General features: G+C 39.7%; 2 protein-coding genes across 2 annotated transcripts; both read left to right on the top strand.

The window, feature by feature from the left end:
• Positions 1-224: 224 nt before the first annotated feature.
• OR5B150 (olfactory receptor family 5 subfamily B member 150) lies at positions 225-1,154 on the top strand. The gene has a single exon (NM_001390696.1). It carries the CDS (start codon positions 225-227, stop codon positions 1,152-1,154), a length of 930 nt encoding a protein of 309 aa, NP_001377625.1.
• Positions 1,155-12,672: 11,518 nt separating this feature from the next.
• On the top strand, positions 12,673-13,590 carry OR5B144 (olfactory receptor family 5 subfamily B member 144). Its single transcript, NM_001389962.1, has one exon. The coding sequence runs from the start codon at positions 12,673-12,675 to the stop codon at positions 13,588-13,590; it is 918 nt and encodes a 305-aa protein (NP_001376891.1).
• Positions 13,591-27,977: the final 14,387 nt, after the last annotated feature.

Genomic DNA, 27,977 nt, shown 5'->3' with positions numbered 1-27,977 from the left:
TTGGGTTATATTATCTTAAAAATTCTTTAAGCTAGAATATTCTGTGTTTCTACCATTGTTTAAAACTTAACTTTTGTTGTTACATCCATGTTAAACTGAGCGAATTCTCCTATAAGGTAGACCTTGGATAGTATACCTTATATAGTTATACAGTTATACAGTTACAACCCAGATCCACTTTTCTCATTGATATAGTGCATTTTGATAATGCATAAATAACCCCCATGGAGAACAGTACAGTCGTGACTGAGTTCATTCTTGCCGGGATAACTGATGACCCACAACTGCAGATCCCACTCTTTCTAGTGTTCACACTCATCTACCTCCTCACTCTGGTTGGGAACCTGGGGGTGATCACGCTGATCCTGCTGGACTCTCGTCTCCACACTCCCATGTACGTCTTCCTCAGCCACCTCTCCCTGATGGACTTTGGTTACTCCACAGCCGTCACTCCCAAAGTGATGGCTGGATTCCTCACGGGAGACAAGGTCATTTCCTACAAAGCTTGTGCTGCTCAGTTTTTCTTTTTTGCTGTCTTTCTCGCTGTGGAAACTTTTCTCTTGCCTTTAATGGCCTATGACCGTCATGCAGCAGTGTGCAAGCCACTGCATTACACCAACATCATGACACCAAGAGTGTGTGCCTGGATGGTCGTAGCGGCCTACGTCCTCGGTTTTCTAGTGGCCTCTGTGCACACTTGGAATGCATTCAGTCTCTCTTTCTGCAGATCCAACGTGATTGATCACTTTTTCTGTGATGCTACTCCTGTCCTGGCTCTCTCATGCTCAGATAACAACAGAAGCGAGATAGTGTTTTTTGTTTTGGTGAGCTTCAATATCGCCTTTACTCTCCTGATCATCTTGATCTCTTACCTGTTTATCTTTGTCACCATTCTGAGGGTGCGCTCATCTGAAGGACATCAGAAGGCCTTTTCCACCTGTGCGTCCCACCTCACTTCCGTCTCCATCTTCTATGGGACAGGCGCCTTCATGTACCTACAGCCCGGCTCCCGCCATTCCATGAGCACAGACAAGATGGCGTCTGTGTCCTACGCCATAGTCATCCCCATGCTGAATCCGCTGATCTATAGTCTGCGGAACAAAGAGGTCAAGAGGGCGCTAAAAAGGCTGTGGGGAGAGCAACGTTTTCTGTAAGATTCATGTCTTAATTATATAGAAACAACAGTAGTATGGTTTCCTATACTTGCTAAGGAAAATACTGACTTGCTAGGTCAATAATTATCTAAATATTTTATGTCCTTTCTCAAGTTCTTTTTGAGTCTAGGAAGCAAACATGTGGACAAAATGAGTTCTCAGGAATAATAACTTAAGGAGAATCAACCATGAACCTATGATTTATATTTCAAATTTTCTTTTAAATTAATTTTTACTGCATATTTGTTTCCATAATTACCCACATTCATATGTATATTTATGCTTATATGCATATTTAAATACATGCCCACATGCGTCTTACCAATGTAAACCACATGCAACTCACACACTCATGAGTGAACAGAAAAATGAGTTCAAGAGACAAATGGGCCTTGTCTAGTTTTATAGTATAGCCTGAAGCAATGGTTTTGGTGTCTGATAAGGCCGTGGCACCCCACTCCACTACTCTTGCCTGGAGAATCCCATGGATGGAGAAGCCTGGTAGGCTGCAGTCCATGGGGTCTCACAGAGTCGGACACGACTGAGCAACTTCACTTTCACTTTTCACTTTCATGCATTGGAGAAGGAAATGGCAACCGACTCCAGTGTTCTTGCCTGGAGAGTCCCAGGGACGGGGGAGCCTGGTGGGCTGTCGTCTATGGGGTTGCACAGAGTCGGACACGACTGACGCGATTTAGCAGCAGCAGCAGCAGCAACACATTCCTAAATATTAATCTGTATGTTTTTAAATAGAAATAAACATTTGCTATGTAAATTAAAGACACACACACACAACTCTTTATTTGAAGATATTTCATTTTAATAATATTTGTCCCGAATATCCTTTGCTCTAGGTTTACTACATAATGCTTTTGTCTTATTCTTTTTTCAGTGATAATAAACATCACTATATGAACCTCTTTTTAAAACGTTTTCTTTCTTTATTTCTTTATGGCTCTTCTGAGTCTTCATGGACTCGTGCAGGCTTTCTCTAAATGTGATGAGCAGGGGCTGCTTTTCCGTGCAGTGCACAGGCTTGCCATTGTGGGCGTCTCTGGCTTCGGAGCGCAGGCTCTCTGGGCTGGGCTCCGCACTTGCAGCTTGAGGCCCTAGAATGAAGGCTCAGTAGTTGTGGCTCACAGGCTTAGTGCTTGGCAGAATGTGAGATCTTGCCAGACAAGGGATGGGACCCTCACCCTGTGCACTGTTAGGCAGACTCCTAACCACTGGACAACCAGGAATGACCCCATATGAGCATCTTTACTTAGCTCAATTTTCATCTTTATTGACACATTACCCATATTATCATCTTTATGTGACAATTTTAATGAAAAAAGAATAGCAGAGTATAAGATAAGGAACTAATGAAAACATGTTTTAACTCACTGAAGTAAAAATAACAACTTTTAAGTTTACAGTAAGCCTTGACTCTTTGTCTTCAGATGCTCAGCCCAGGACACATTTTATGTTCCTTCCTTCCTGTGGACAGTCAGGTCACCAATGGACAGATCTCCATTCAGGCTCAAGTTGAAGGCTGAACTGACTGATACTTACCACACTCTAAGAATAACCTAACATACTTTTTAAAGTTGGGTATATTAGAACACTAAGACTCATTCAAAGATATGATGATACTTATAAAAATATCTTTTACAAAGAGAACAGTATCAAATTAATTGAGTCTAAAGAGAATTTCTTTGAATTATCATTTCCTATGTAGTGGGTAGCTCAAACTACTGCACAATTGCACTTATCTCACACACTAGTAAAGTAATGCTCAAAATTCTCCAAGCCAGGCTTCAGCAATATGTGAACTGTGAACTTCCTGATGTTCAAGCTGGTTTTAGAAAAGGCAGAGGAACCAGAGATCAAATTGCCAACATCCGCTGGATCATGGAAAAAGCAAGAGAGTTTCAGAAAAACATCTATTTCTGCTTGATTGACTATGCCAAAGCCTTTGACTGTTTGGATCACAATAAACTGTGGAAAATTCTGAAAGAGATGGGAATACCAGACTACCTGACCTGCCTCTTGAGAAATTTGTATGGAAGGTCAGGAAGCAACAGTTAGAACTGGACATGAAACAACAGACTGGTTCCAAATAGGAAAAGGAGTACATCAAGGCTGTATATTGTCACCCTGTTTATTTAACTTATATGCAGAGTACATCATGAGAAACGCTGGACTGGAAGAAACACAAGCAGGAATCAAGATTGCGGGGAGAAATATCAATAACCTCAGATACGCAGATGACACCACTCTTATGGCAGAAAGTGAAGAGGAACTCAAAAGCCTCTTGATGAAAGTGAAAGTGGAGAGTGAAAAAGTTGGCTTAAAGCTTAACATTCAGAAAACGAAGATCATGGCATCTGGTCCCACCACTTCATGGGAAATAGATGGGGAAACAGTGGAAACAGTGTCAGACTTTATTTTTGTGGGCTCCAAAATCACTACAGATGGTGACTGCAGCCATGAAATTAAAAGACGCTTACTCCTTGGAAGGAAAGTTATGACCAACCTAGATAGCATATTCAAAAGCAGAGACATTACTTTGCCAACAAAGGTCCGTCTAGTCAAGGCTATGGTTTTTCCTGTGGTCATGTATGGATGTGAGAGTTGGACTGTGAAGAAAGCTGAGTGCCAAACAATTGATGCTTTTAAACTGTGGTGTTGGAGAAGACTCTTGAGAGTCCCTTGGACTGCAAGGAGATCCAACCACTCCATTCTGAAGGAGATCAGCCTTGGGATTTCTTTGGAAGGAATGATGCTAAAGCTGAAACTCCAGTACTTTGGCCTCCTCATGCGAAGAGTCGACTCATTGGAAAAGACTCTGATGCTGGGAGGGATTGGGGGCAAGAGGAGAAGGGGACGACAGAGGATGAGATGGCTGAATGGCATCACTGACTCGATGGACGTGAGTTTGGGTGAACTCCGGGAGTTGGTGATGGACAGGGAGGCCTGGCGTGCTGCGATTCATGGGGTAGCAAAAAGTCGGATATGACTGAGCGACTGATCTTACCTGATATGATGTAGTGGGTTTTCCTGTGAATATTTTTCTAGGCTAAATGCATTAGAATACATATATAATATAAAATATATGAAAATATATATTTATTTCAAGGTGTAGTACATTTTTTTTCATGTGATGTCTGAAATCTAGTATCAAGGGCTCCTGTGGTTTGACTTGAAGGGCCAGCACGTCCTGTTATGGAGTGACAGAGATAATGAAGTATGTATCCCTCAGAACCAAGTGAAATATCATAGGAATAGATTATCTCTCCTAGTAGGGATGGACTATCACCTTGTACGAGAAAAGGAACCAGGTTCTTCATTTTCTGTGAGTTATCCTTATAAAATGGGAAAACCTCCCTGGAGATTTAAGGGCAAAGAATCACTTTTGGCTATGAAATTTGAAGATCCCAGTGGAAAAGCAAAGATGTTGAGTCCCTTGTTAAAAATGTTTAGTAATTTTAATTTGGCAAGGGCAGAGTGTTAAACCCAGAGCAGAACCTTCTAAGCACAAGGTCTGAGTGACGGCAGTGGATTCTTGCTCATGAAGCGAGCCCTGAAGAGTCCTCCCCTTCTTAGATATAATCTCTTAAAAATTACAACCATTAGTATTTAAAATTAAGTTAGTCTCCACTTTTTAGGTCATTGTGAAAATGCAAATCAAAATAACAATGAAAGAACACTGCACATTTTTCAGAATGGCCGAAGTCCAGAACACTAACACCAAATGCTGCTAAAGATGTGAACAGCTGAAAAAATATTACCATCTTGAGGAAAGGGATTTCTGTGGAGCACATTTTGAGACAAGTAGCCTTGTTGCGATCCACTTTTGACCATATATCATCTGTTCTGTACTGTGTATGAACACCCTTCTTAGCAGAAAAGCATACAGCTTAAATGTATTAATACTTAGTATTTCTAAAGCCTGAATTCTCACATTTACCTCTGCTTTGTGTTTTTTCCAAGTTACTTAACTTCTCAAATGTGTTTATTTTTTTCTTTCTCATTTTTAGAAGGCAATCATAATAATGTCTACATGGGAGTTTTTTGTGAGTGCTGTATTAGGTAAGGCCTGGCATATATGTTCAGCAGCCATATACTATATTGTGTATATTATTGGCATAACATACATGAAAAAGTGAAAGTCATGTCCGACTGTTTGCAACCCTTTTTCCATGGACTGTATAGTCCATGGAATTCTCCTGCCCAGAACACTGGGATGGGTAGCCTTTCCCTTCTCCAGGAGATCTTCCCAATCCAGGAATGAAACCCAGGTCTCCCACATTGCAGGCGGATTCTTTACCAGCTGAGCCACAAGAGAAGCCCATAGCATACATAATACTATATTTATATATATATATATATATACACATATACATACACACATACATATATACACACACACACACACACACACGCATTATACTACTAATGAAGGCAACATTACAGTCATTCTAAATGCTAATAGCACCTGATTGGCAACCCACTCCAGTACTCTTGCCTGGAAAATCCCAGGGACAGAGGAGCCTAGTGGGCTGCTGTCTATGGGGTTGCACAGAGTCGGGCACGACTGAAGTGACTTAGCAGCAGCAGACCATAATCATCACATTTTATTTGCAGCATAATAATTTGTATGCATTTTTTAATATTCCAGTTTAAAATGTAAGCTTCTGTATTTCTGGGAAAAAAAGGTTTTAATATGTTGTGTGTTCTTAAGGAATCTTTGTAAGTTAATAAAAGAATAACAATAACCATAATAACATTTTTGAGTGATTATCACTTTAGGCACTGCAATGAGATAACACATAAAAATTACCTTCCAAGCATATTATGATACAATGATGTATAAAGGTTTCATAGTACAAAGGATAGAATCTGGTGTTTAAATTTAGTTACGTTTGTTTGCACTTTATATGCTCATATGTCTGATACTATATGGATAGTCTGCACCATGAACTTAGAAGAAAGATTCTAATGCATCTCTGGTAATAAGAGTAGAACTGTTTCTACCAGGACAAAAACAATAAACACCAAACATTGTTCGTCTATTACTTATTGAAAGATATGTGCAGCCTGAATACTTTGGTGTATGAGAATTCTATTTGGTCGTTTCTCAATACAGTAGATATTAACCACCCCAAAATCACAAGGTAAATCCTAGGAATTACTCTACTGAAGCTTTTAAAACTCACAGGCTGTTGGGAATAACTTTAAATGTGATGGATTCTCCCTGAGAAATAGGATATGACTTGGCACACATGATACAGATTCCTAATGAGTGAGAATAAAATGTACTCCAATCTGAAACTAATTGCCAACCCCAGTGGTTTTTCCTTTATGTAGGACAAGAGTTGAGTTATTCTTACCAGTTGTCCATGCTTTTCCTACAACCCATACCAATCATTCCGCCTGATAATTTTATTTTTACATTAATTAGTTTATTTTAGTTGTCCTCCTGATAATTTTGACATTTGGGATGAGCAGTTTTGTTTGTTTGCATTTGTTTATGAATTTTATTCTGTGACAGACCCTGAAAACAAACTTCCAAGGAACACGTCTTGCTAACTGTGGGCAATCCCTCTGGCTTATTCAGATTCTGACAACTTCTTTGACAACTTGAGTCCTGACCATAGCTTCATCCTTTGTGAAGTTTTCCCCATGTACATTTATTCATCCTTTATGTATTAGCTGAGGTGTTGCTTCTCTTGAGAAAACATTCTGGCCTGTCAATTTAGGGTAGATTTTTATCTTATATGGGCACCTGCTCCATTTATAATTTTATATCCTTTTTCTGAGTTTCTTTCTTGTTTGTGTTCTCCAGTAAACCTACGCATATGAGACTAAGCACATGTTTCTTTTGCCTGGATATGAACACCCAAGGCTAGGACTATGGTTCAACTCATTTGGGACCAATACACAGTTGAAAAAATGATAATTATAATTAATAGTTCAAATATTTCAGATGAAATAAGGCATGAAATTCTTTCTGGGATCCATTTGGCTTCATGGCAGACCTCTCTCCCTATCCTCCCATGTTTATGTCAATACTGGGCCCTAGAAATAAAGATACAACTTGATGTTAGCATGGTCATAGAGAGTTAATACGCATTATGCTAATACACTAATGACCTCCCTCAACAAGCAGAGCTGGATTCTTATAGACACATTCATTACCTGTTCTCCAGTAGTGAGATTAGGACCTGTTGCTCTCATGGGGACTTTGTCCCTGAGAAGTCCATGAGTTTATAATGTTCTCTCTCTCTTCCAGTTTCCAATAACTCCATCTGGCCTTTTATTATAGGTAACAGACCAAGGGCTAGAGCCCCTTGACCATTCATTCATTTAAATGATTGTCAGTACTTGTCTAAACAGATATGATGGCCTTACCCAAACCGAGATGTACAGGGAGCCTGCAATAATGACCAGGGCAAATAATCATGACTTTGATTGTGGTGATCACCATTTTCAGGACACTACAAGGATTCTCTTCTTTTCTCATGACAGCGGTAGTCTTTCAGGGAGGGTGTTGTTTGGGGCTGCCTTTCTAATATCCCCATTTTCTAGATGAATATATAGTTGCTTAAGGAAATTAAGTGATTTACTTATTAAGAAGAAGAAAGATCAGCAGCTTTTTCTGTGCAAGTCATGTTAACTACTTTTCTGCCATTCAGTAGTTTTTTGTTTTTTTTTTTTTCAAAATCTCTGTTTACTGTGAAGAACTTTTTCCTTTGGTCAAAGACTCAGAACATTTCAGTAGAATGTTTCTTTTCTTTTATGGACTGAATTTCTGATTTGAGACTCATATGTGAAAGTGTTGAATTCGCCTGTTCATTGTCCAGGGAGCAAGGTAAGCATCCAATTAAATCTGCAATCTGTATAAATTTTTCAGGGCAGAGGTAACCAGGAAAATACATCAAGGCACCTGTTTCCATCTCTATTTATTCATAACTGATTACTGAACATTTTGAATGGAATGTTACTATGTGTCTGTAATTTTAAAATAAGAGACTGTGTCACCAACGCCATAGAAATTCTTAAGGAGAATATGCATTTACCATGTTAAAACAAACAAAAGAAACAAGAGGGTCCTGAGTCTCTGCCTCCCCATGCTTGACTATGTAGAATTTAAACAAGTTGTTAAACCTTTCTTATTTTTAAATTTCCTCTTTGGGGGTATGGTAATTGGTAATTTTAGCTCCATTGGCTAATCCCAATGTCTTTGCATCTCAACTGGAAAATTTATGAAAATCTGGAGAGCACGTGACAGTGTTTATGAAAAGAGGAGGAATAGAGAGTGATAAGCACGGAGGGTTCAGGCTAACAGACCCATAGTAAAAATGCACTGAAAGAAGAGGTGTAAAAATCACGTCAGAAAGGAGAATTCACAGGAATGAGGAAACCTGGATTGCAGTTTCATTCTTTTTTTTTAAAATATTTGTTTGTTTTTGTTTGTCTCCCGGCACCAGGTCCTAGTTGTAGCACAGGATCTTTAACCTTCCTTGCTGCATGCAAACTTTTATTTGCAGCACGTGGGGTCTGATTCCCCAACCAGGAATCAAACCTGGGCCCCCTGCATTGAAAGTGCAGAATCTTAGCCAATGGACCACTAGGGAAGTCCCCCAGTTGTCATTCTGAAGCTTTGCTGGCATTAGGCACCCAGAATTATTAACTATTAGATATATTGCCTGGTGAACTAGACTGTAAATTAGATCATGGTACCATCCCACTGACCTGAGGGACAAAAGTGATGCTCTCTTCTTGGGAATAAAGAATAAGAATATATCATAATAATGATCATTGTATATAACTGTCTTCATCTTATACACTTTCTGATCAGGGAATATATATATATATATTCTTATGTCATTGTAAACCTTAGAATTAGGACACAACTGGATATACTGTAAGCACTTACTTAGTACTTGGAGAAAGAATAAATGTTGGATGAATAACTGCACAAATTCCAACACTCTATGTGGCTTATTAATTGAGGTTACTCAAAACTTATGCAACTTCTAGGTGTAGAAGTATTTTTTTTTTTTTTTAATCTTTCTTTCTGGAGAGAGGGGAGAGGAACTAGATGGTATACTTGTGTGGATATCGTCCTTATCACTGGGCTGGGATTCTGAAAGATAGTGTATTAAGCAAATTACCACTAGCTAATTGTATGTTTGATTCCCAAAGCTAAGCTTTTTACCTCCTACATTGCCTGTGAATGATGAACTCAAGAAATCATCTCACTCATGAATAAGCCAATATAATAATTTTTTTTGTGCCAAGTGCTGGGATAGAGAGTTTAGATTATATCTAAAATATTAGGAGAATATGTTTTAGTGATCAAGAGCTCAGGCTCTGACATGACTTCAAGTACCAGCTCTGCTACTTGCTAGCTTTATGGATGTCAGTGTGTAATTTCTTGTCAGCAAGCTTCAGTTTCCCCATATGTGAAATGGGAATAATATCTCCCATGATTGGGAGATGAGTCAATGTAGATATGCACAATGTTATATGGTGTCCAGAAAATAGAAAGCGCTCAGTAGTTTTAACTCTCATAGTTTAATCCATTACGTTTCTCCACTTATACAGTATAGATGATCTGTATGGTGGATGAAGCTTAACTTAGGATAAAACAAATACGACTAACAAAGTGACCCATGGGGCTCCATAGGTTATAACGGAAAGGCACTGTCTAGAGAGGAGTTGCTGAAGACTTCATGAGAGCTTTGAAACCCCTGTTATTCTTTGAAGAATGAATCTGAATTGTAATTGAGGGCACATAGCTTCTTGTGCACTTTTTAATTATGTCCTGAACACCCAATATATGCTGATCTGATCCATAAAAATCCTTAAAGAAAGACTGCTAAAAGGTCAATACATGATTCAAAGATTTTTATAATTCTTATCAGTAGATTAATGTTATCACAAGAATGTGCCTGAAACTATTTTGTCTCCCTTGTAGGAAAATGCCCAATTAAGACACACTCCTTTACATTATTGAGAAGAGAAATGGTAAAAAATAAAATGAAATGTTTCCAGTATATTCTTCCTCCCCCGATTTATGGACATCTAATATATGGGCTTCCTTTGTAGCTCAGTTGGTAAAGAATCTGCCTGCAGTACAGGAGACCTGGGTTTGATCCCTGGGTTGGGAAGATCCCCCTGGAAAAGGAAATGGCAGCCCACTCCAGTATTTTTGCCTGGAAAATCCCATGGACAGAGGAGCCTGGTGGGCTGAAAGAGCTGGGCATGACTGAGTGACTAACACTTACTTACTTAATATATGAGTATTGACTTAGGTAAACAATAAACAAGAAGGTATCTTCTTTGGATAATAATGCCTCCCTGTGACCTCCCTAACACCACCAGCAGGGTCAGGAGGCTTCCGTCAAGACCTTTACCCTCCCTTTTCAGCCCACAGGCTCATAGGCTGGTCATCATCGCCTACTGTGTGTCACTCACCACGAAACTAGCCCAGCAGCCACTCCTGCCCAACTCCTGAAATTACTCTACTCTTCCTTCTGGAATTTACAGTTATCAGTATAACCAGTATACACTTAACTTCTCCCCTGGAAGGTCCCTCAACCTACTCGCCCAGATGAAAACTGTGTCCAGGGACAGAGCTTCCCTAGCACTCATCTCAGAGGTGACAATTTTCTTTCCTTCTTCCCTCTTAGAGCTGTATTGCTCCATGATCTTGACTTTGTAACATTAGCATACCCTGATTTTTTTTGTCCTCCAATCTCCTTCCTTAAGTGATGTCACTTAGTTTTGTGGATTTCATGTAATATGAGAAGGTTAAACCATAGCAATTGCCAATATACTTTGATTTAATAAAATCTGATGCAACAAGTCCAATTGTTTATGCAATCCTTCTAAGTTAGATGGCCTAAAAAATCTCGAACTCAGCATGACTAATCTGAAATCATCTTTCTTGTCCTTTCTCAAACATCTGCTTCTTCTACACCATTCCCTCTAGGACTGTACAAAAAAAAAAAGGAATCAACACTGTTCCCTCTAATGTCCGACACTGAATACATCAGGAAATCCAGCAAGCTCTATTTTGAAATCACACTGATAACTAGATTATTTTCACTACTTCATTCACTATCACCTTGCTCCAAGCCATCATTAACTTCTGCAGAGATTAATGGGATTAATGCACAGAAAAATGAAATGGGAGAAAGCACAGTGCCCCACACTTCCTGCTCGAATGGAAGTTTTCCCTAGCCTCATTGATGTTTGGGTCTCTAGACAGATTCTGTCACTATCTTCTAACAGTAAGAATATCTATATTGATTGAATCTGGTTAAGTGCTAGATGGTATTCTTTATTCCATTTTACAGGAGAAACCGAGGCTCAGACACTCTGGTTAATACACAAGATGACTCAGAAAATAAATCAATTCTGACTTGGCATAGCTGCACTGTTTATGACTTGAGTAAAACAGGGTTATTATTTGAAAAATTGGAGGAAATTATGGACAGAATATGAAAGTGAAAGGATTTGGGGAAAGAAGACAAGTGAATGAGTGAGCATATAGGATGTTTGATTTCAGAGTTATCTGAAATTTCTCGATTACAGCATTCACTCCTGTAATCAATGCATAGACCAATAACTCCGTCCTAGTCATAATGTGTATGGCAACCCACTCCAGTATTTTTGCCTGGAGAATCCCCATGGATAGAGGAGCCTGGTGGGCTACAGTCCATGGGGTTGCAAAATGTCCAACTTGACTGAGTAACTAAGAAGTCATAATGTGTAAAAGCCTACAGTGCCAGTTTGCATTATCACTTCAGTCTGTTGATGAGTTCAAGGGAAAAATGATGGCCAAATGATATTAAGCAATACCCGGTCATCTCATACAAGGCGGAGATAGAATTTGCACTCAGATATTCTTAGTCTGGACTTACACTTTAAACTTTTACTCTCTGATGTCTTTATTTTTTATAGAGGACTTTCTCAGTATCCCACTCTGTGGGAATTACTTGTTCTATGTATCCTATTACCTGTGAGACTATTGAAGTCTTGAACATGATATATTAAAATTTGCATTACTAGAATAAAATACTGCTCTTGATACACCAGTGGTAACTACAATGAAATGAATTAAGTTACAGTAATCTATTTTATTGCATGAATATTCTGTTTGAAAATCTGAATGGAAGGATAGCAAATCTAAGTTTAATTAATTTATTTACTTTTTTTTTTTGGCCATACCATGTGGAATATGAGCTCTCCATTCCCAACCAGGGATCAAACCTGCACCCCCTCACTGGGAGCATGGAGTCTTAACCACCAAACCACCAGGGAAGTACCCTAACAAATTTCATTTTTAACAGATCTCTGCAGTGATTTTGCATAAGTCTCTTCATTCTTATGCCCATGTTAAATTCGGACAATTCAGATATAAAGCATAACTTGAATGCAATTATGGTTCTGAGCTCAGTTACTACCTGAACCCTCTTTTCTCATGGATATAGTGCATCTTCATAATGCATAAATAACCCCCATGGAGAACAGTACAGTCGTGACTGAGTTCATTCTTGCTGGGATAACTGATGACCCACAACTGCAGGTCCCACTCTTTCTACTGTTCGCTCTCATCTACCTCCTCACTCTGGTTGGGAACCTGGGGGTGATCACGCTGATCCTGCTGGACTCTCGTCTCCACACTCCCATGTACATCTTCCTCAGCCACCTCTCCCTAATGGACTTTGGTTACTCCACAGCCGTCACTCCCAAAGTGATGGCTGGATTCCTCACGGGAGACAAGGTCATTTCCTACAAAGCTTGTACCACTCAGCTTTTCTTTTTTGTTGGCTTTCTTGTTGTGGAAACTTTTCTCTTGGCTTCAATGGCCTATGACCGTCATGCAGCAGTGTGCAAGCCACTCCATTACACGAACATCATGACAGCAAGGGTGTGTGCCTGGATGGTTGTAGGATGCTATGTCTTTGGCTTCCTCCAGGCCTCCATGCACACTTGGAATACATTCAGTCTCTCTTTCTGCAGATCCAATGTGGTTGATCACTTTTTCTGTGATGTTACTCCCGTCCTGGCTCTCTCATGCTCAGACAGCAACAGAAGTGAGATGGTGTTTTTTATTTTGGCAGGCTTCAATATCATCTTCACTATTATGGTCATCTTGATCTCTTACCTGTTTATCTTTGTCACCATTCTGAGGGTGCACTCATCTGAAGGACATCAGAAGGCCTTTTCCACCTGTGCGTCCCACCTCACTTCCGTCTCCATCTTCTATGGGACAGGCGCCTTCATGTACCTACAGCCCGGCTCCCGCCATTCCATGAGCACAGACAAGATGGCGTCTGTGTCCTACGCCATAGTCATCCCCATGCTGAATCCGCTGATCTATAGTCTGCGGAACAAAGAGGTCAAGAGGGCGCTAAAAAGGCTGTGGGGACCCTGAGAATGAGCTTACGGTTGCTGGGGTAGGGGGAATGATGGGGAAGGGATAATTAGGGAGTTTGGGACGGAGATGCACACACTGCTGTATTTAAAATGGATGAAGGGCCTACTGTAGGGCGCATGGAACGCTGCTCAATGTTACGTGGCAGCCTGGATGGAGGGGGAGCTCGGGGGAGAGTGGATGTATGTGTATGTCTGGCTGAGCCCCTTCACTGTTGATCTGAAACTATCACAACATTGTGAATCAGCTATATCCCAGTACAAAATAAAAAGTTAAAAAATAAAATAAAATAGACCTAAAAATGGCTGTGGGGAAAGCAAAGTCTTCAATAAGACATATATTTTAATTATGTATATACAACAACAGTATGGTTTCATATAAGTCATATCAAGCTAGGGAAAATATTGACTTGTTATGTCAACAATTATAAAAATGTTTTTACATCCTTTCTCAAGTTCTTTTTAAGTCTAGGAAGCAAATGTGTTGACAAAATGAGATCTCAGGAATAATAACATTGGAAGAATCAATCATGAAGCTATAATTCATATTTTTAAATTTCCATTTTAATTACTTTTATTGTATATTTGTTTCCGTGATCATCCACACTTTCATAAGCACATTTATACTCACCTGCATATTTAAGTACATGCTCACATGTACCTTCTTCATGCCAATCACATGCAACTCACACACCTATGTGTGGACAGAAAAATAAATTCAAGAGACAAATGGGATTCACCTTTTTTTTTATATTATAATTTGAAGCAATGGTTTTGGTGTCTGATAACACATTCTTAAATATAAACATATATACTTTTAAATAGAAAGAGTCATTTTGCATGTCATTTTATTTTAAAAAAAAACTCTCTATTTGATACTAATTCATTTAAATAATTAATGTTCATGCCAATCATCCTTGCTATAGGTTATTACTGAGTGCTTTTATTTTATTCTTTGTTCAACGATAATAAACATCATCAAATGGGCATCTTTATCTCAATTTTCATCTTTATCAACTCATCACCCAGAGTAACATCTTCATGTGATAATTTTAATGAAAAAAGCCTTGCAGAGTATAAGACAAGGGAGATAGTAATGTAAGCATATTTTAATTTACTGAAGTAAAGATAACATTTAGTTTTACAGTCAGACATGACCCTTTGTCTTCAGATGGTCATCTCAGGACACATTTTATGTTTTTTCCTTCCCATATACAGTCAGGTCACCAACTGACAGATCACCATTCAGGCTCAAAGTAGAGGCTGCTCCGATTGTTCTTGTGAACCTCTAAGAATAACATAGCCTAGCTTAAAAAAAAGTTTTTTATTATTTTTTGGTGTGCTGGGTCTCCATTGCTCTGTAAGCTTCTCTAGTTGTGTTGAATGGGCAGATCACGGGCTCTGGGGCACGTGGGCTTCAGTAGTTGCGGCCTGTGGGCTCAGTTGTTGCCATTCCTGAGCTCTAGAGCACAGGATCAACAGTTGTGGCACATGGGCTTACTTGCCCTGGGGCTGGAATCGTCCTAGACCAAGAATCAAATTCATGTCTCCTGAATTTGCAGGCAGATTCTTTACCACTGAGCGAAGAGGGAAACCTTAGCCCAGCTTTTAAATTGGTAATATTAGAATACTAAGAATCGATCAGAGATATGATAATAGTTATAAAGATATCTCTTAAAATGAAAATAGTACCAATTCAAATGATTCTAAAAAGGATTTCTTTGACTTATCAATTCTCTATGTATTGTTTTCTTCTGTGACTATTTCTTTCCATGCTAAATGATTTACAACACATATAAAAATATATATTTATTTCAAAACAGTGGACCCATACATGGGAAGAATGAAATACATATGCTTTCATGTTATGTCTTGAATCTAGTATTGAGGGCCCCTGTGGTTTGACTTGACATGCCAGCGTGTCCTGTCAAGGAATAACAGAGATAGTTAAATGTATATCCCTCCGAACCAAATAGACATCAGTTCAATCCCTGGGTCAGGAAAATCCCCTGGAGAAGGGAATGGCTACCCACTCCAGTATAATTGCCTGTAGAATTCCATGGACAGAGGAGCCTGGCAAGTTACAGTCCAAAGAGTCACAAAGAGTCAGAATTGACTGAATGACTAACACACACACACACACACACACACACACAGAACCAAATGAAAGACCACAGCAATAGAGTGTCCCTAATGATAGGGATAGTTTTTCCTTTTGGAGAAAATAATCAAGAATCTTCATTTTCCAGAAAATTTTCCTTGTGAAGTACTAAGCCCCTCTGGAGTATTTCAAGTGTGAAGAATGATTTTGCCTACATACATTGCAGATCCCAGTGTAAAAACTAAAATGTTAAGCTCCTTGTTAAAAATGTATGACAATTTTAAGTTGGCAAGAGCAGAGCTTTAAACTCAGAGCAGGACCTTCTAAACACAAGGCCTGTATGGAGGCCCCAGATTCATGATCAGGAAGCCCCCTGGAGTCCTCCTCATCTTAGGTATAATCTTTTTAAAATTCACAAACCATTAATATTTAAAATTAAATCATTCTCCACATTTTAGGTCATCATGAAATTGCAAATTAAAGCAACAATGGAGAATACTGCACATCTTTTAGAATGGCCAGTGTCCAGAACACAGAAACACCAAGTGCTACTAAGGATATGGAGCAACAGGAACCCTCATTCATTGCCAGTAGGAAGGCAGACTAGTGCAGCCTCTTTGGTAGACAGTTTGTCAGTTTCTTACAAAAAGAAACACACTCTTACTATATAATCTGCACTTGTTCTACTTGGTATGTACCCAAAGGAACTGAAAACTTATGCTAAGGAAAAAGCTAGCTCAAGGATATTTATAGCATCTTTATTAATTACTGCCAGAATTTGGAAACAATTAATATGTCCTTCAGTAAATGAATGGATTAATAAGCTGTCCAACCCAAACAATAGAATGTTATTCAATGTTAAAAAGAAATGAGCTATCAAGCTATGAAAAGACATGGAGAAAACCTAAACTCACATTTCTAAATGAAAGCTATCAGTTTGAAATGATTATGAGCTGTGTGATTGTGTTATTTGACTTTCTGGAAAATATATATCTATGGAGACTGTGAAACAGATCAGTGTTTTTTTGGAATTAGGGTGTTGAACTGGATGAAGATCAAGCTGGAATCAAGATTGCCGGGAGAAATATCAATAACCTCAGATATGCAGATGACACCACCCTTATGGCAGAAAGTGAAGAAGAATTAAAAAGCCTCTTGATGAAAATGAAAGTGGAGAGTGACAAAGTTGGCTTAAAGCTCAACATTCAGAAAATGAAGATCATGGTATCTGGTCCCATTCAGTTCAGTTCAGTTCAGTTGCTCAGTCGTGTCTGACTTTTTGCAACCCCATGAATCGCAGCACGCCAGGCCTCCCTGTCCATCACCAATTCCCGGAGTTTACTCAAACTCACATCCATTGAGTCAGTGATGCCATCCAGCCATCTCATCCCCTGTCGTCCCCTTCTCCTGCTGCCCCCAATCCCTCCCAGCATCAGAGTCTTTTCCAATGAGTCAACTTTTTGCATGAGGTGGCCAAAGTACTGGAGTTTCAGCTTCAGCATCATTCCCTCCAAAGAAATCCCAGGGCTGATCTCCTTCAGAATGGACTGGTTGGATCTCCTTGCAGTCCAAGGGACTCTCACGAGTCTTCTCCAACACCACAGTTCCATTACTTCATTGCAAATAGATGGAGAAACAATGGAAACAGTGATAGGCTTTCTTTTGGGGGGCTCCAAAATCACTGCAGATGGTGACTGCAGCCATGAAATTAAAATAAGCTTGCTTGCTCCTTGGAAGAAAAGTTATGACCAACTTAGACAGCATATTAAAAAGCAGAGACATTACTTTGCCAACAAAGGGCTGTCTAGTCAAGGCTATGGTTTTTCCAGTAGTCATGTATGGATATGAGAGTTAGACTATAAAGAAAGCTGAGCACTGAAGAATTGATGCTTTTGAATGGTGGTGTTGGAGAAGACTCTTGAGAGTCCCTTGGACTGCATGGAGATCCAACCAGTCCATCCTAAAGGAAATCAGTCCTGAATATTCACTGGATGGACTGATGTTGAAGCTGAAACTCCAATACTTTGGCCACCTGATGTGAAGAACTGGCTTATTGGAAAAGAGCCTGATGTCGGGAAAGATTGAAGGCAGGAGGAGAAGGGGACAACAGAGGATGAGATGGTTGGATGGTATCACCGACTCAATGAACATGAGTTTGAGTAAACTCCAGGAGTTGGTGATGGACAAGAAAGTCTGGCATCGTGCAGTCCATGGGGTTACAAAGAGTCGGACATGACTGAGTGACTGAACTGAACTGAACTGAACTGAAAGGATGAGTAGATGCATCTAAGAAGATTTTTAGTGCAATAAAAGCACTTGGTATGATACTTCAATGATGGATAATATCATTATATATTTGTCAAAATCCATAGAATATACAACACTAAGAGTGAACTATAATGTAAACTAATAACTTTATGTAGCTCTGTTAATGTATGTTGATCCTTGGGAAGAAAATATTCTCACTACTTTTTTGGTTGCTGCATATTTTAGGCTCCCTTACAATCAGATTGATAAAATTCTAGTTGATGCTAACATTTTGGATTGTGACAGAGGTCAAGTACACGCTTGCTTTGAAAGCTTTCTTCTTACACACACAGAAATTTTCTTGCAAATGTGATAGGAGTGTATGGTGTTTCTCCACCATGCATTTTTTTTTTATCACACTCTCTCCTTCCACATTCAGAAACCTTTGGAGTCACTTGTGGGTGATATCAGTATTATTAAGTGTAAGGATGAGAAGGCATGGTCTCTGTCTATCTCTTAGAAATAAATTGCTTGGAAAACTACTCAGCCTATGTGTGATTGTAAGAAAACCAATAAAGAAAATTTCACCTGAAGGTATACAATATGCATAAAAGGGAAGCAAGATTAGTGCTGAGTGAGAAGAAAATTGGGATGCTTGCCTTTTGCTAGGCTTTACTTCCAGTCAGGTTATGATTTCCAAATTCAAGGGCACTAGAGACACAGGAAGATATTTACTCCCAAAGAGAAAGTGAAGTGAAAGTGAAAGTCACTCGGTCGTGACTCTGCGACCACATGGACCGTATCCATGGAATTCTCCAGGCCAGAATACTGGAGTGGGTAGCCTATCCCTTCTCCAGCACATCTTCCCAACCCAGGAATCAAACTGGGGTCTCCTGCATTGCAGGAGGAGTCGTTACCAACTGAGCTGTGAGGGAAGCCCCTCCAAAAAGAAAGGAAGAAAATAAACTCCATAAGTTCTGTGGGATTTTATTTTTTCATCCAAAGAGGGAAGAAAAAAAATCCCACAGAACTTTTGGAAGTCATGTTGTCTGAGATCTTTGTGACTGGTTCGATGCCACAGCCTGTTTCTTTGCCTGCTCTAATGTCCTTGTCAGCAGCTTCCAAGAATGTTAAAATAATTGTTTCTTTATTTTGGGGAACAGATGGGTCTACTTGAGAAGCAATAACAACTCTTACACCCACGACTTTCCTTAGTAGTTTCCCTAAGTACTTGGTCCCCACGGGCAAGATTTTAATTAAAATATTCAATACATGAGGCATGGAGCTATGGATGTATTACAAGAGAACTTGTTCCCTAAGAGTTTGTTGCCAGTATAATCCCCTTCAAGACATCAGTCACCAGACCCTTAAATCCCAATCTGGCTTCATTCAAACTCACTAGAGTGAGAAACCCTGGTGCCCAGGGCAAACTTGTTCACTTGATTTTATTTTCTCACAAGGTGGTCTTCAGGGTCTCAGAGCTGGAGGTCTTTACCTTCACAGGGACTTTGTTGTGGCGCATCAGTCGGGATGACCTTGCATAGCACCGCCTGATAACCAGAGAAATCTTTTCTTAGACCGAGTGATTTACCAAAGGTTTCACATGCTCCATCTTATTTCATAATCAAACAACTCTGTAAAACATCAGGGGTGGGTATCACTAATTCCATTAAAAAGATTTAGAAAGTGGGGCTAAGTGAAGGAATTCACTTTAGTTTCCATCTGAAACAAGAAGTCTAGAATTGAGGACTTTTGAGGTTTGTCAACTAGAGCCATCGTGTCCATTTATGAACCAAAAGTAGTCAAAAGAATTAGATAATTCAGAAGGCAAATCTTGTGGTTATAAAGTAAATTAACATATAGCATAGTGACAATAGTTAATAAACCTCTACTGCATATTTGAAAGTTGCTAGGTGACCAGATCTTAAAATTCCTCATCACAGGGAAAAAATTGCAATTACAGGTGGGAATGGATGTTAGCTAGTCTTATGATGATCAATTTGCAATCCATACCAGTGTCCAATCATTATGTTGTACACCTGATATGATGCTATGTGTCAGTTATACCTCAGCTTTAAAAAGGTAAATCAAGACTGTGTACAAAGAGGAAGCCACAGCCTGCTTCTCCTGTTAAGTTACCATGCAATCTCATCTTGTAAAGTTGGCTCCTTGAGTGCTATGACTTTGAAATGTAACAGAACCCTATGGTCCTTCCCCACCATGTCTTCTGCCTGCCTCTTGTCTGTAAAAAGACTGTAGCCAAAGATTCAATTTAATCAGAGAAGTGAGAAAATGCAGAAACAAAGGGAAACAGTCAGGACCAAATAATAATAGTTTAGTCATGAAAAGGAGTCAGGTACCTTTGGTTCCTCCTTAAGTGCTGTGTGTAACATTCTGTTTTGTAGACACTGAAACCTCATTAGGTGGAGGAAATTAATTGTGTGATGGCCAGGTTGTAGCCATGGCAGAAGCTGCCACAATTTTGAGAACTGGCCTCAAATAAATGGGAACAAGCTGACCTGGAACTAAAGATTAAGTGCACTTAAAACAATCAAGATGACACACATCAGACCTCTGATGACCAGTTTCAACAGGACTGTCAGAGCTGACTGGGCTGTTTCTGCATGTAGCCCCCTCCCTCCACCTATACATCCCTGAAAATCCCCATTTAAAGCTCCTGCCCACTGAGTATGAGTGGGGAAGTGGCCTTTGGACACGAGTCCATCCTACACCCTACTCCCACCCCAACTGACAGCCTCCAAATAAAGCAACCTTTCCTTGCCTCTTTATTGGCTTTAAAGTGGCGAGCAGCCAGACCCCACTTTTGGTAACAACTGTGGGAGAAAAAATAGTAGAAAAAGAATTGTGATTGCATCTTCTTAGTGTAGCTTTAAGAAATACTGAAGACTAATTTGCATGATGTAAGGGTAGCAGAAGTCATTTCATTAATTTTTTTTAACAATTAGGAAACAAGTGTTTTATTATCACGTGTTTCATACATAAATATATATTCAACTCAAAATATTCCAGCTCAATAAGCTTTTCGGTTCAGTTCAGTTCAGTCATTCAGTTGTGTCTGACTCTTTGCAACCCCATGAATCACAGCATGCCAGGCCTCCCTGTCCATCACCAACTCCCGGAGTTCACTCAGACTCACGTCCATCGAGTCAGTGATGCCATCCAGCCGTCTCATCCTCTGTCATCCCCTTCTCCTCCTGCCCCCAATCCCTCCCAGCATCAGAGTCTTTTCCAATGAGTCAACTCTTCCCATGAGGTGGCCAAAGTACTGGAGTTTCAGCTTTAGCATCATTCCTTCCAAAGAAATCCCAGGGCTCATCTCCTTCAGAATGGACTGGTTGGATCTCCTTGCAGTCCAAGGGACTCTCAAGAGTCTTCTCCAACACCACAGTTCAAAAGCATCAATTCTTCGGTGCTCAGCCTTCTTCACAGTCCAACTCTCACATCCATACATGACCACTGGAAAAACCATAGCCTTGACTAGACGGACCTTTGTTGGCAAAGTAATGTCTCTGCTTTTGAATATGCTATCTAGGTTGGTCATAACTTTCCTTCCAAGGAGTAAGCGTCTTTTAATTTCATGGCTGCAGTCACCATCTGTAGTGATTTTGGAGCCCAGAAAAATAAAGTCTGACACTGTTTCCACTGTTTCCCCATCTATTTCCAGGCAAGAGTACTGGAGTGGGGTGCCATTGCCTTCTCCAAGAATAAGATTACCTAAGATTAAATAATTAATTTTGCTTTTTGTCTCTTATATAGCAACTTTCATCCTTTATGTATTTACTTGAACCTTTATACTTTTATTTTTTCATCAGTGTTAAAGAGTTGTATGAAATTTTGATTCTGATTGCTTCCCACCCCTTTTTGCTTTATTGTCAAATATTTTAACTCTACATACAATTAAAACTTTAGAATTTTCAGCATTATTTAAAGCAGTTAATATATTTATTTGTACTACCAACATATTAGTCTTTCCAGTGCTTTTTCTAATCTCTTATATTTTCATTTTGAAGCTTTTTTTTTTTTTTTCTGGAAAAACTTTCTTTGCTTTTCCTCTCAGTATAGATCTGCAGGCACCTGGATCTCTCAATTTTATTGTGGGAAGAGGTTTTTGCTCTTTTTCATTTTGAAAGATATGATAACTGGCTATAACATTCTTATTTATGAGTTACTAGTCCTTAATACTTTTACAGACATCATTCCCATCACTCCTGAACTTGTTATTTATGTTGAGAAGTCAGCTGTCAGTCCCCCTTTTGCACCTTTGAAAGTGTTTGTTTATTCTTTGGCTGATTTTGAAATTTGCTTTTTGACTTTCATTAAATGAAAATATGATGATGAATCTGAGTAAGATGGAAGTATTTTGGGTTTTCTGTTTGTTTGTTTGTTTGTTTTTAAGTTTTACATTTTGATTGAACACTTAAGTGGAAGTGCCAAAATGTAAATGGATAAATAATCTAGACCTTAGAACAAAGGTCAGGAGAAGAGGTATGGATTTGGAAGTCATCCATAAATAGATGAGATCCCTGAAGAAGGGAATGACAACCGACTCCAGTAATCTTGCCTGGAGAATCCCATGGAGAGAGGAGCCTGGTGGGTTCCATGGCCACAAAGAGTCTGGAGTATAATTGCTTCAAAATGTTGTGTTAGTTTCTGCTGTACAACAAAGCGAATCACCTATATGTTTACATATGCCCCCTCCCTCCTGAATCTCCTTCCCACCCCCCTCTACCCACCCCTCTAGGTCATCACAGAGCACCAAGCTGAGTTCTCTGTGCTGCCCAGCAGCTTCCCACCAGCTATACATAGCCCTGTCTACATCAATCCTCAGTTGACCTCAGTTCAGTTCAGTTGCTCAGTCATGTCCAACTCTTTGAGACCCCAAGGACTGCAGCACACCAGGCATCCCTGTCCATCACCAACTCCTGGAGTTTACTCAAACTCATGTTCATTGAGTCGGTGATGCCATCCAACCATCTCATCCTCTGTCATTCCCTTCTCCTCCCACATTCAATCTTTCCCAGGATTACGGTCTTTTCCAATGAGTCAGTTCTTCACATCAGGTGCCCAAAGTATTGGGGCTTCAGCTTCAGCATCAGTCTTTCCAACGAATAGTCAGGACTGATTTCCTTTAGGATGGACTGGTTTGGTCTCCTTGCAGTTCAAGGGACTCTCAAGAGTCTTCTCCAACACCACAGTCCTAAACCATCAATTCCTTGGCACTCAGCTTTCTTTATAGTCCAACTCTAATCAAAGCAGGCTCTCCTGCATTGCAGGTGGATTCTTTACCATCTGAGCTATCAGGGAAGCCATGCCAATACTACTCTCCCAATTCATCCACCTCCTTCTTCATCCCTCTGTATCCACAGGCCCATTCTCTATGTTTACATCTCTACTCCTACCCTGCAAATAGGCTCAGCTGTACCATTTTCCTAGACTCCATATATATGCATTAATATATGATATTTACCATGGGAGTATTTAAAAGATGCTACTCCATTTTATCCTCAAACTTATTTGATAAAAAGTTAATAGGAATTCCTTAAAAAGTAGATTTAGGATTAAAGTTAAGGGAACATTGGATCTGTCAAATATAAACTTAACTTTAAAGTCATGTATAAGTTGGTGTCCATGAAAGGATTATACAGCATATTATATATATTTGAATAAGTAATACCACCTTGAAGAAATACAATTCTATGGAGCACTTTTTGAGACAACCAGACTTATTGTGATTCACTTTCTACCATAAACAAGCTGTGATATACCGAAAGTGTAACATGCTTTTCAGCAGCATAGCATACAGTTTAAACATAATCTTTATGATTTTTGTGGCCTGATTTCTCACATGTACCTGTTGTACGTCCTTTGCAAGTTATATAACTTCTCCAAATGGTGCTTTCCCCCCTAATTTTAGAAAAGAATAGTAATAACATCTATATAGGAGTTTTTTGTGAGTACTGCATTAGGTAGTACCTAACTTCCCAGTGGTAAAGAATTCAATGCAGGAGATGCAAGAGATGTGGGTTCAATCCCTGGGTTGGAAAGATCCCCTGGAATAGGAATGGCAACCCTCACTTCAGTATTCTTGCCTGGAAAATTCCAAGGACAGAGGAGTCTGCCGGGCTACAGTCTCTGGGGTCACAAAGAGTTGGACTAACTGAACATACAGAGCATATAACATATGTTCAGTAGCTATGTATATTATATATTATTGTTATAATATATGTAATACAATAATACATCTGCAGAGTACATCATGAGAAATGCTGGGCTGGATGAAGCACAAGCTGGAATCAAGATTGCCAGGAGAAATATCAATAACCTCAATTTGCAGATGACACCACCCTTATGGCAGAAAGCAAAGAACTAAAGAGCCTCTTGATGAAAGTGAAAGAGGAGAGTGAAAAAGTTGGCTTAAAACTCAACATTCAGAAAACTAAGATCATGGCATCCAATCCCATCACTTCATGGGAAATAGATGGGGAAACAGTGGCTAACTTTATTTTTTGGGGCTCCAAAATCACTGCAGGTGGTGACTGCAGCCATGAAATTAAAACAAGCTTGCTCCTGGGAAGAAAAGTTATGACCAACCTAGACAGCATATTAAAAAGCAGAGACATTACTTTGCTAACAAAGGTCTGTCTAGTCAAAGCTATGGTTTTTCCAGTGGTCATGTATGGATGTGAGAGTTGGACTATAAAGAAAGCTGAGTGCTGAAGAATTGATGCTTTTGAACTGTGTTGTTGGAGAAAACTCTTGAGAGTCCCTTGGACTGCATAGAGATCCAACCAGTCCATCCTAAAGGAGATCAGTCCTGAATATTCATTGCAAGGACTGATCTTTTCAGGACTGATTGGATGGCATCACTGACTCAATGGACATGAGTTTGAGTAAACTCTGGGAGTTGGTGATGGACAGGGAGGCCTGGTGTGCTGCAGTCCATGGGTCACAGAGAGTCAGAGAGGACTGGGTGCCTTAACTGAACTGAACTGATACATACATATATATATGTATACACATGCATATGTGTGTGTTCTCACTCAGTTGTGTCCAACTCTTTGGACTATATTGCATTATATAGTCCCTTATCAGATCAGATCAGATCAGTCGCTCAGTCATGTCGGACTTTTTGCGACCCCATGAATCACAGCACGCCAGGCCTCCCTGTCCATCACCAACTCCCGGAGTTCACTCAGACTCACATCCATCGAGTCAGTGATGCCATCCAGCCATCTCATCCTCTGTCGTCTCCTTCTCCTCTTGCCCCCAATCCCTCCCAGCATCAGAGTCTTTTCCAATGAGTTAACTCTTCCCATGAGGTGGCCAAAGTACTGGAGTTTCAGCTATAGCATCATTCCTTCCAAAGAAATCCCAGGGCTGATCTCCTTCAGAATGGACTGGTTAAATCTCCTTGCAGTCCAAGGGACTCTCAAGAGTCTTCTCCAACACCACAGTTCAAAAGCATCAATTCTTTGGCGCTCAGCCTTCTTTACAGTCCAACTCTAACATCCATACATGACCACAGGAAAAACCATAGCCTTGACTAGATGGACCTTTGTTGGCAAGGCAATGTCTCTGCTTTTGAATATGCTATCTAGGTTGGTCATAACTTTCCTTCCAAGGAGTAAGCGTCTTTTAATTTCATGGCTGCAGTCACCATCTGTAGTGATTTTGCAGCCCACAAAAATAAAGTCTGACACTGTTTCCACTGTTTCCCCATCTATTTGCCATGAAGTGATGGGACCGGATGCCATGATCTTTGTTTTCTGAATGTTGAGCTTTAAGCCAACTTTTTCACTCTCCACTTTCACTTTCATCAAGAGGCTTTTGAGTTCCTCTTCACTTTCTGCCATAAGAGTGGTGTCATCTGCATATTTGAGGTTCTTGATACTTCTCCTGGCAATCTTGATTCCAGCTTGTGCTTCTTCCAGTCCAGCCTTTCTCCTGATGTACTCTGCATATAAGTTAAATAAATAGGGTGACAATACACAGCCTTGACGAACTCCTTTTCCTATTTGGAACCAGTCTGTTGTTCCATGTCCGGTTCTAACTGTTGCTTTCTGACCTGCATACAAATTTCTCAAGAGGCAGATCAGGTGGTCTGGTATTCCCATCTCTTTCAGAATTTTCCAGTTTATTGTAATCCACACAAAGGCTTTGGCATAGTCAAGAAAGCAGAAATAGATGTTTTTCTGGAACTCTCTTGCTTTTTCTACGATCCAGTGGATGTTGGCAATTTGATCTCTGGTTCCTCTGCCTTTTCTTAAACCAGCTTGAACATCAGGAAGTTCACGGTTCACATATTGTTGAAGCCTGTCTTGGAGAATTTTGAGCATTAATTTACTAGCTTGTGAGATGAGTGCAGTTGTGCGGTAGTTTGACCATTCTTTGGCATTGCCTTTCTTTGGGATTGGAATGAAAAGTCCTTTTGCAGTCCTGTGGCCACTGCTGAGTTTCCCAAATTTGCTGGCATATTGAGTGCAGCACTTTCACAGCATCATCTTTCAAGATTTGAAATAGCTCAACTGGAATTCCATTACCTCCACTAGCTTTGTTCGTAGTGATGCTTTCTAAGGCCCACTTGACTTCACACTCCAGGATGTCTGGCTCTAGGTCAGTGATCACACCATCGTGATTATCTGGGTTGTGAAGATCTTTTTTGTACAGTTCTTCTGTGTATTCTTGCCACCTCTTCTTAATATCTTCTGCTTCTGTTAGGTCCATATCATTTCTGTCCTTTATTGAGCCCATCTTTGCATGAAGTGTTCCTTTGGTATCTCTGATTTTCTTGAAGAGATCTTTAGTCTTTCCCATTCTGTTGTTTTCCTCTATTTCTTTGCATTGATCGCTGAAGACGGCTTTCTTATTTCTTCTTGCTATTCTTTGGATCTCTGCATTCAGATGTTTATATCTTTCCTTTTCTCCTTTGCTTTTCACTTCTCTTCTTTTCACAGCTATTTGTAAGGCCTCCCCAGACAGCCATTTTGCTTTTTTGCATTTCTTTTCCATGGGAATGGTCTTGATCCCTGTCTCCTGTACAATGTCACGAACCTCGTTCCATAGTTCATCAGGCACTCTATCTATCAGATCTAGGCCCTTAAATCTATTTCTCACTTCCACTGTATAATCATAAGGGATTTTATTAAGGTCATATCTGAATGGTCTAGTGGTTTTTCCATACTTTCTTCAATTTAAGTCTGAAATTGGCAATAAGGAGTTCATTGTCTGAGCCACAGTCAGCTCCTGGTCTTGTTTTTGCTGACTGTATAGAGCTTCGCCATCTTTGGCTGCAAAGAATATAATCAGTCTGATTTCGGTGTTGACCATCTGGTGATGTCCATGTGTAGAGTCTTCTCTTGTGTTGTTGCAAGAGGGTGTTTGTTATGACCAGTGTATTTTCTTGGCAAAACTCTATTAGTCTTTGCCTTATATAGTCCCTTATAGTCCAACCTTTTGGACTATAGCCCATGAGGCTCCTCTGTCCATTGAATTTTCCAAGCAAGAAGCCTTAAGTGCATTGCCATTTCCTCCTCCAGGGGATCTTCCCAACCTAGAGATTGAACCCACCTCTCTTGTGTCTTCCACATTGGCAGGCAGATTCTTTACCACTGTGCCACTGGTAAGCCATATATATATACATTATACTATTAATGAAGACAACATCAGAGTCATTCTAAGTGCCAATAACTGACATGTACTTCTCTGGCCATAATCATCACGTTTTATTTGTAGCATAATAATTTGTGTACATGCTTTATATTCCAGTATTAAGTATAAACTCTGTATTCCTTGGGGGGGAAATTTTCAACACATTGTATCCTCAAAGAATTCTTTTATTATGAGTAAATGAAAGAATAAGAATAATCTTGTGTGTTCTCAAGGATTCTTTTGTTGTGAGTCAATAAATGAATAGCAAGAATCATAATAAAATTTTTGAGTGATTATCTCTTTTTTGGCAATGTAATGAGATTATTAAAAAATTGCCTTACAAGTATATTATAATACAGTGATGTATATAG

This window comes from Bos taurus, chromosome 15 (genome assembly GCF_002263795.3).
Source record: "Bos taurus isolate L1 Dominette 01449 registration number 42190680 breed Hereford chromosome 15, ARS-UCD2.0, whole genome shotgun sequence".
In the NCBI taxonomy this organism is placed as follows: Eukaryota; Metazoa; Chordata; class Mammalia; order Artiodactyla; family Bovidae; genus Bos; species Bos taurus.
This window is presented reverse-complemented; position numbering and strand designations above follow the sequence as displayed.

Bases quoted from the DNA above. Each gene is read 5' to 3' on its own strand.
- OR5B150 (NM_001390696.1), top strand. From the start codon at position 225: ATGGAGAACAGTACAGTCGTGACTGAGTTCATTCTTGCCGGGATAACT.
- OR5B144 (NM_001389962.1), top strand. From the start codon at position 12,673: ATGGAGAACAGTACAGTCGTGACTGAGTTCATTCTTGCTGGGATAACT.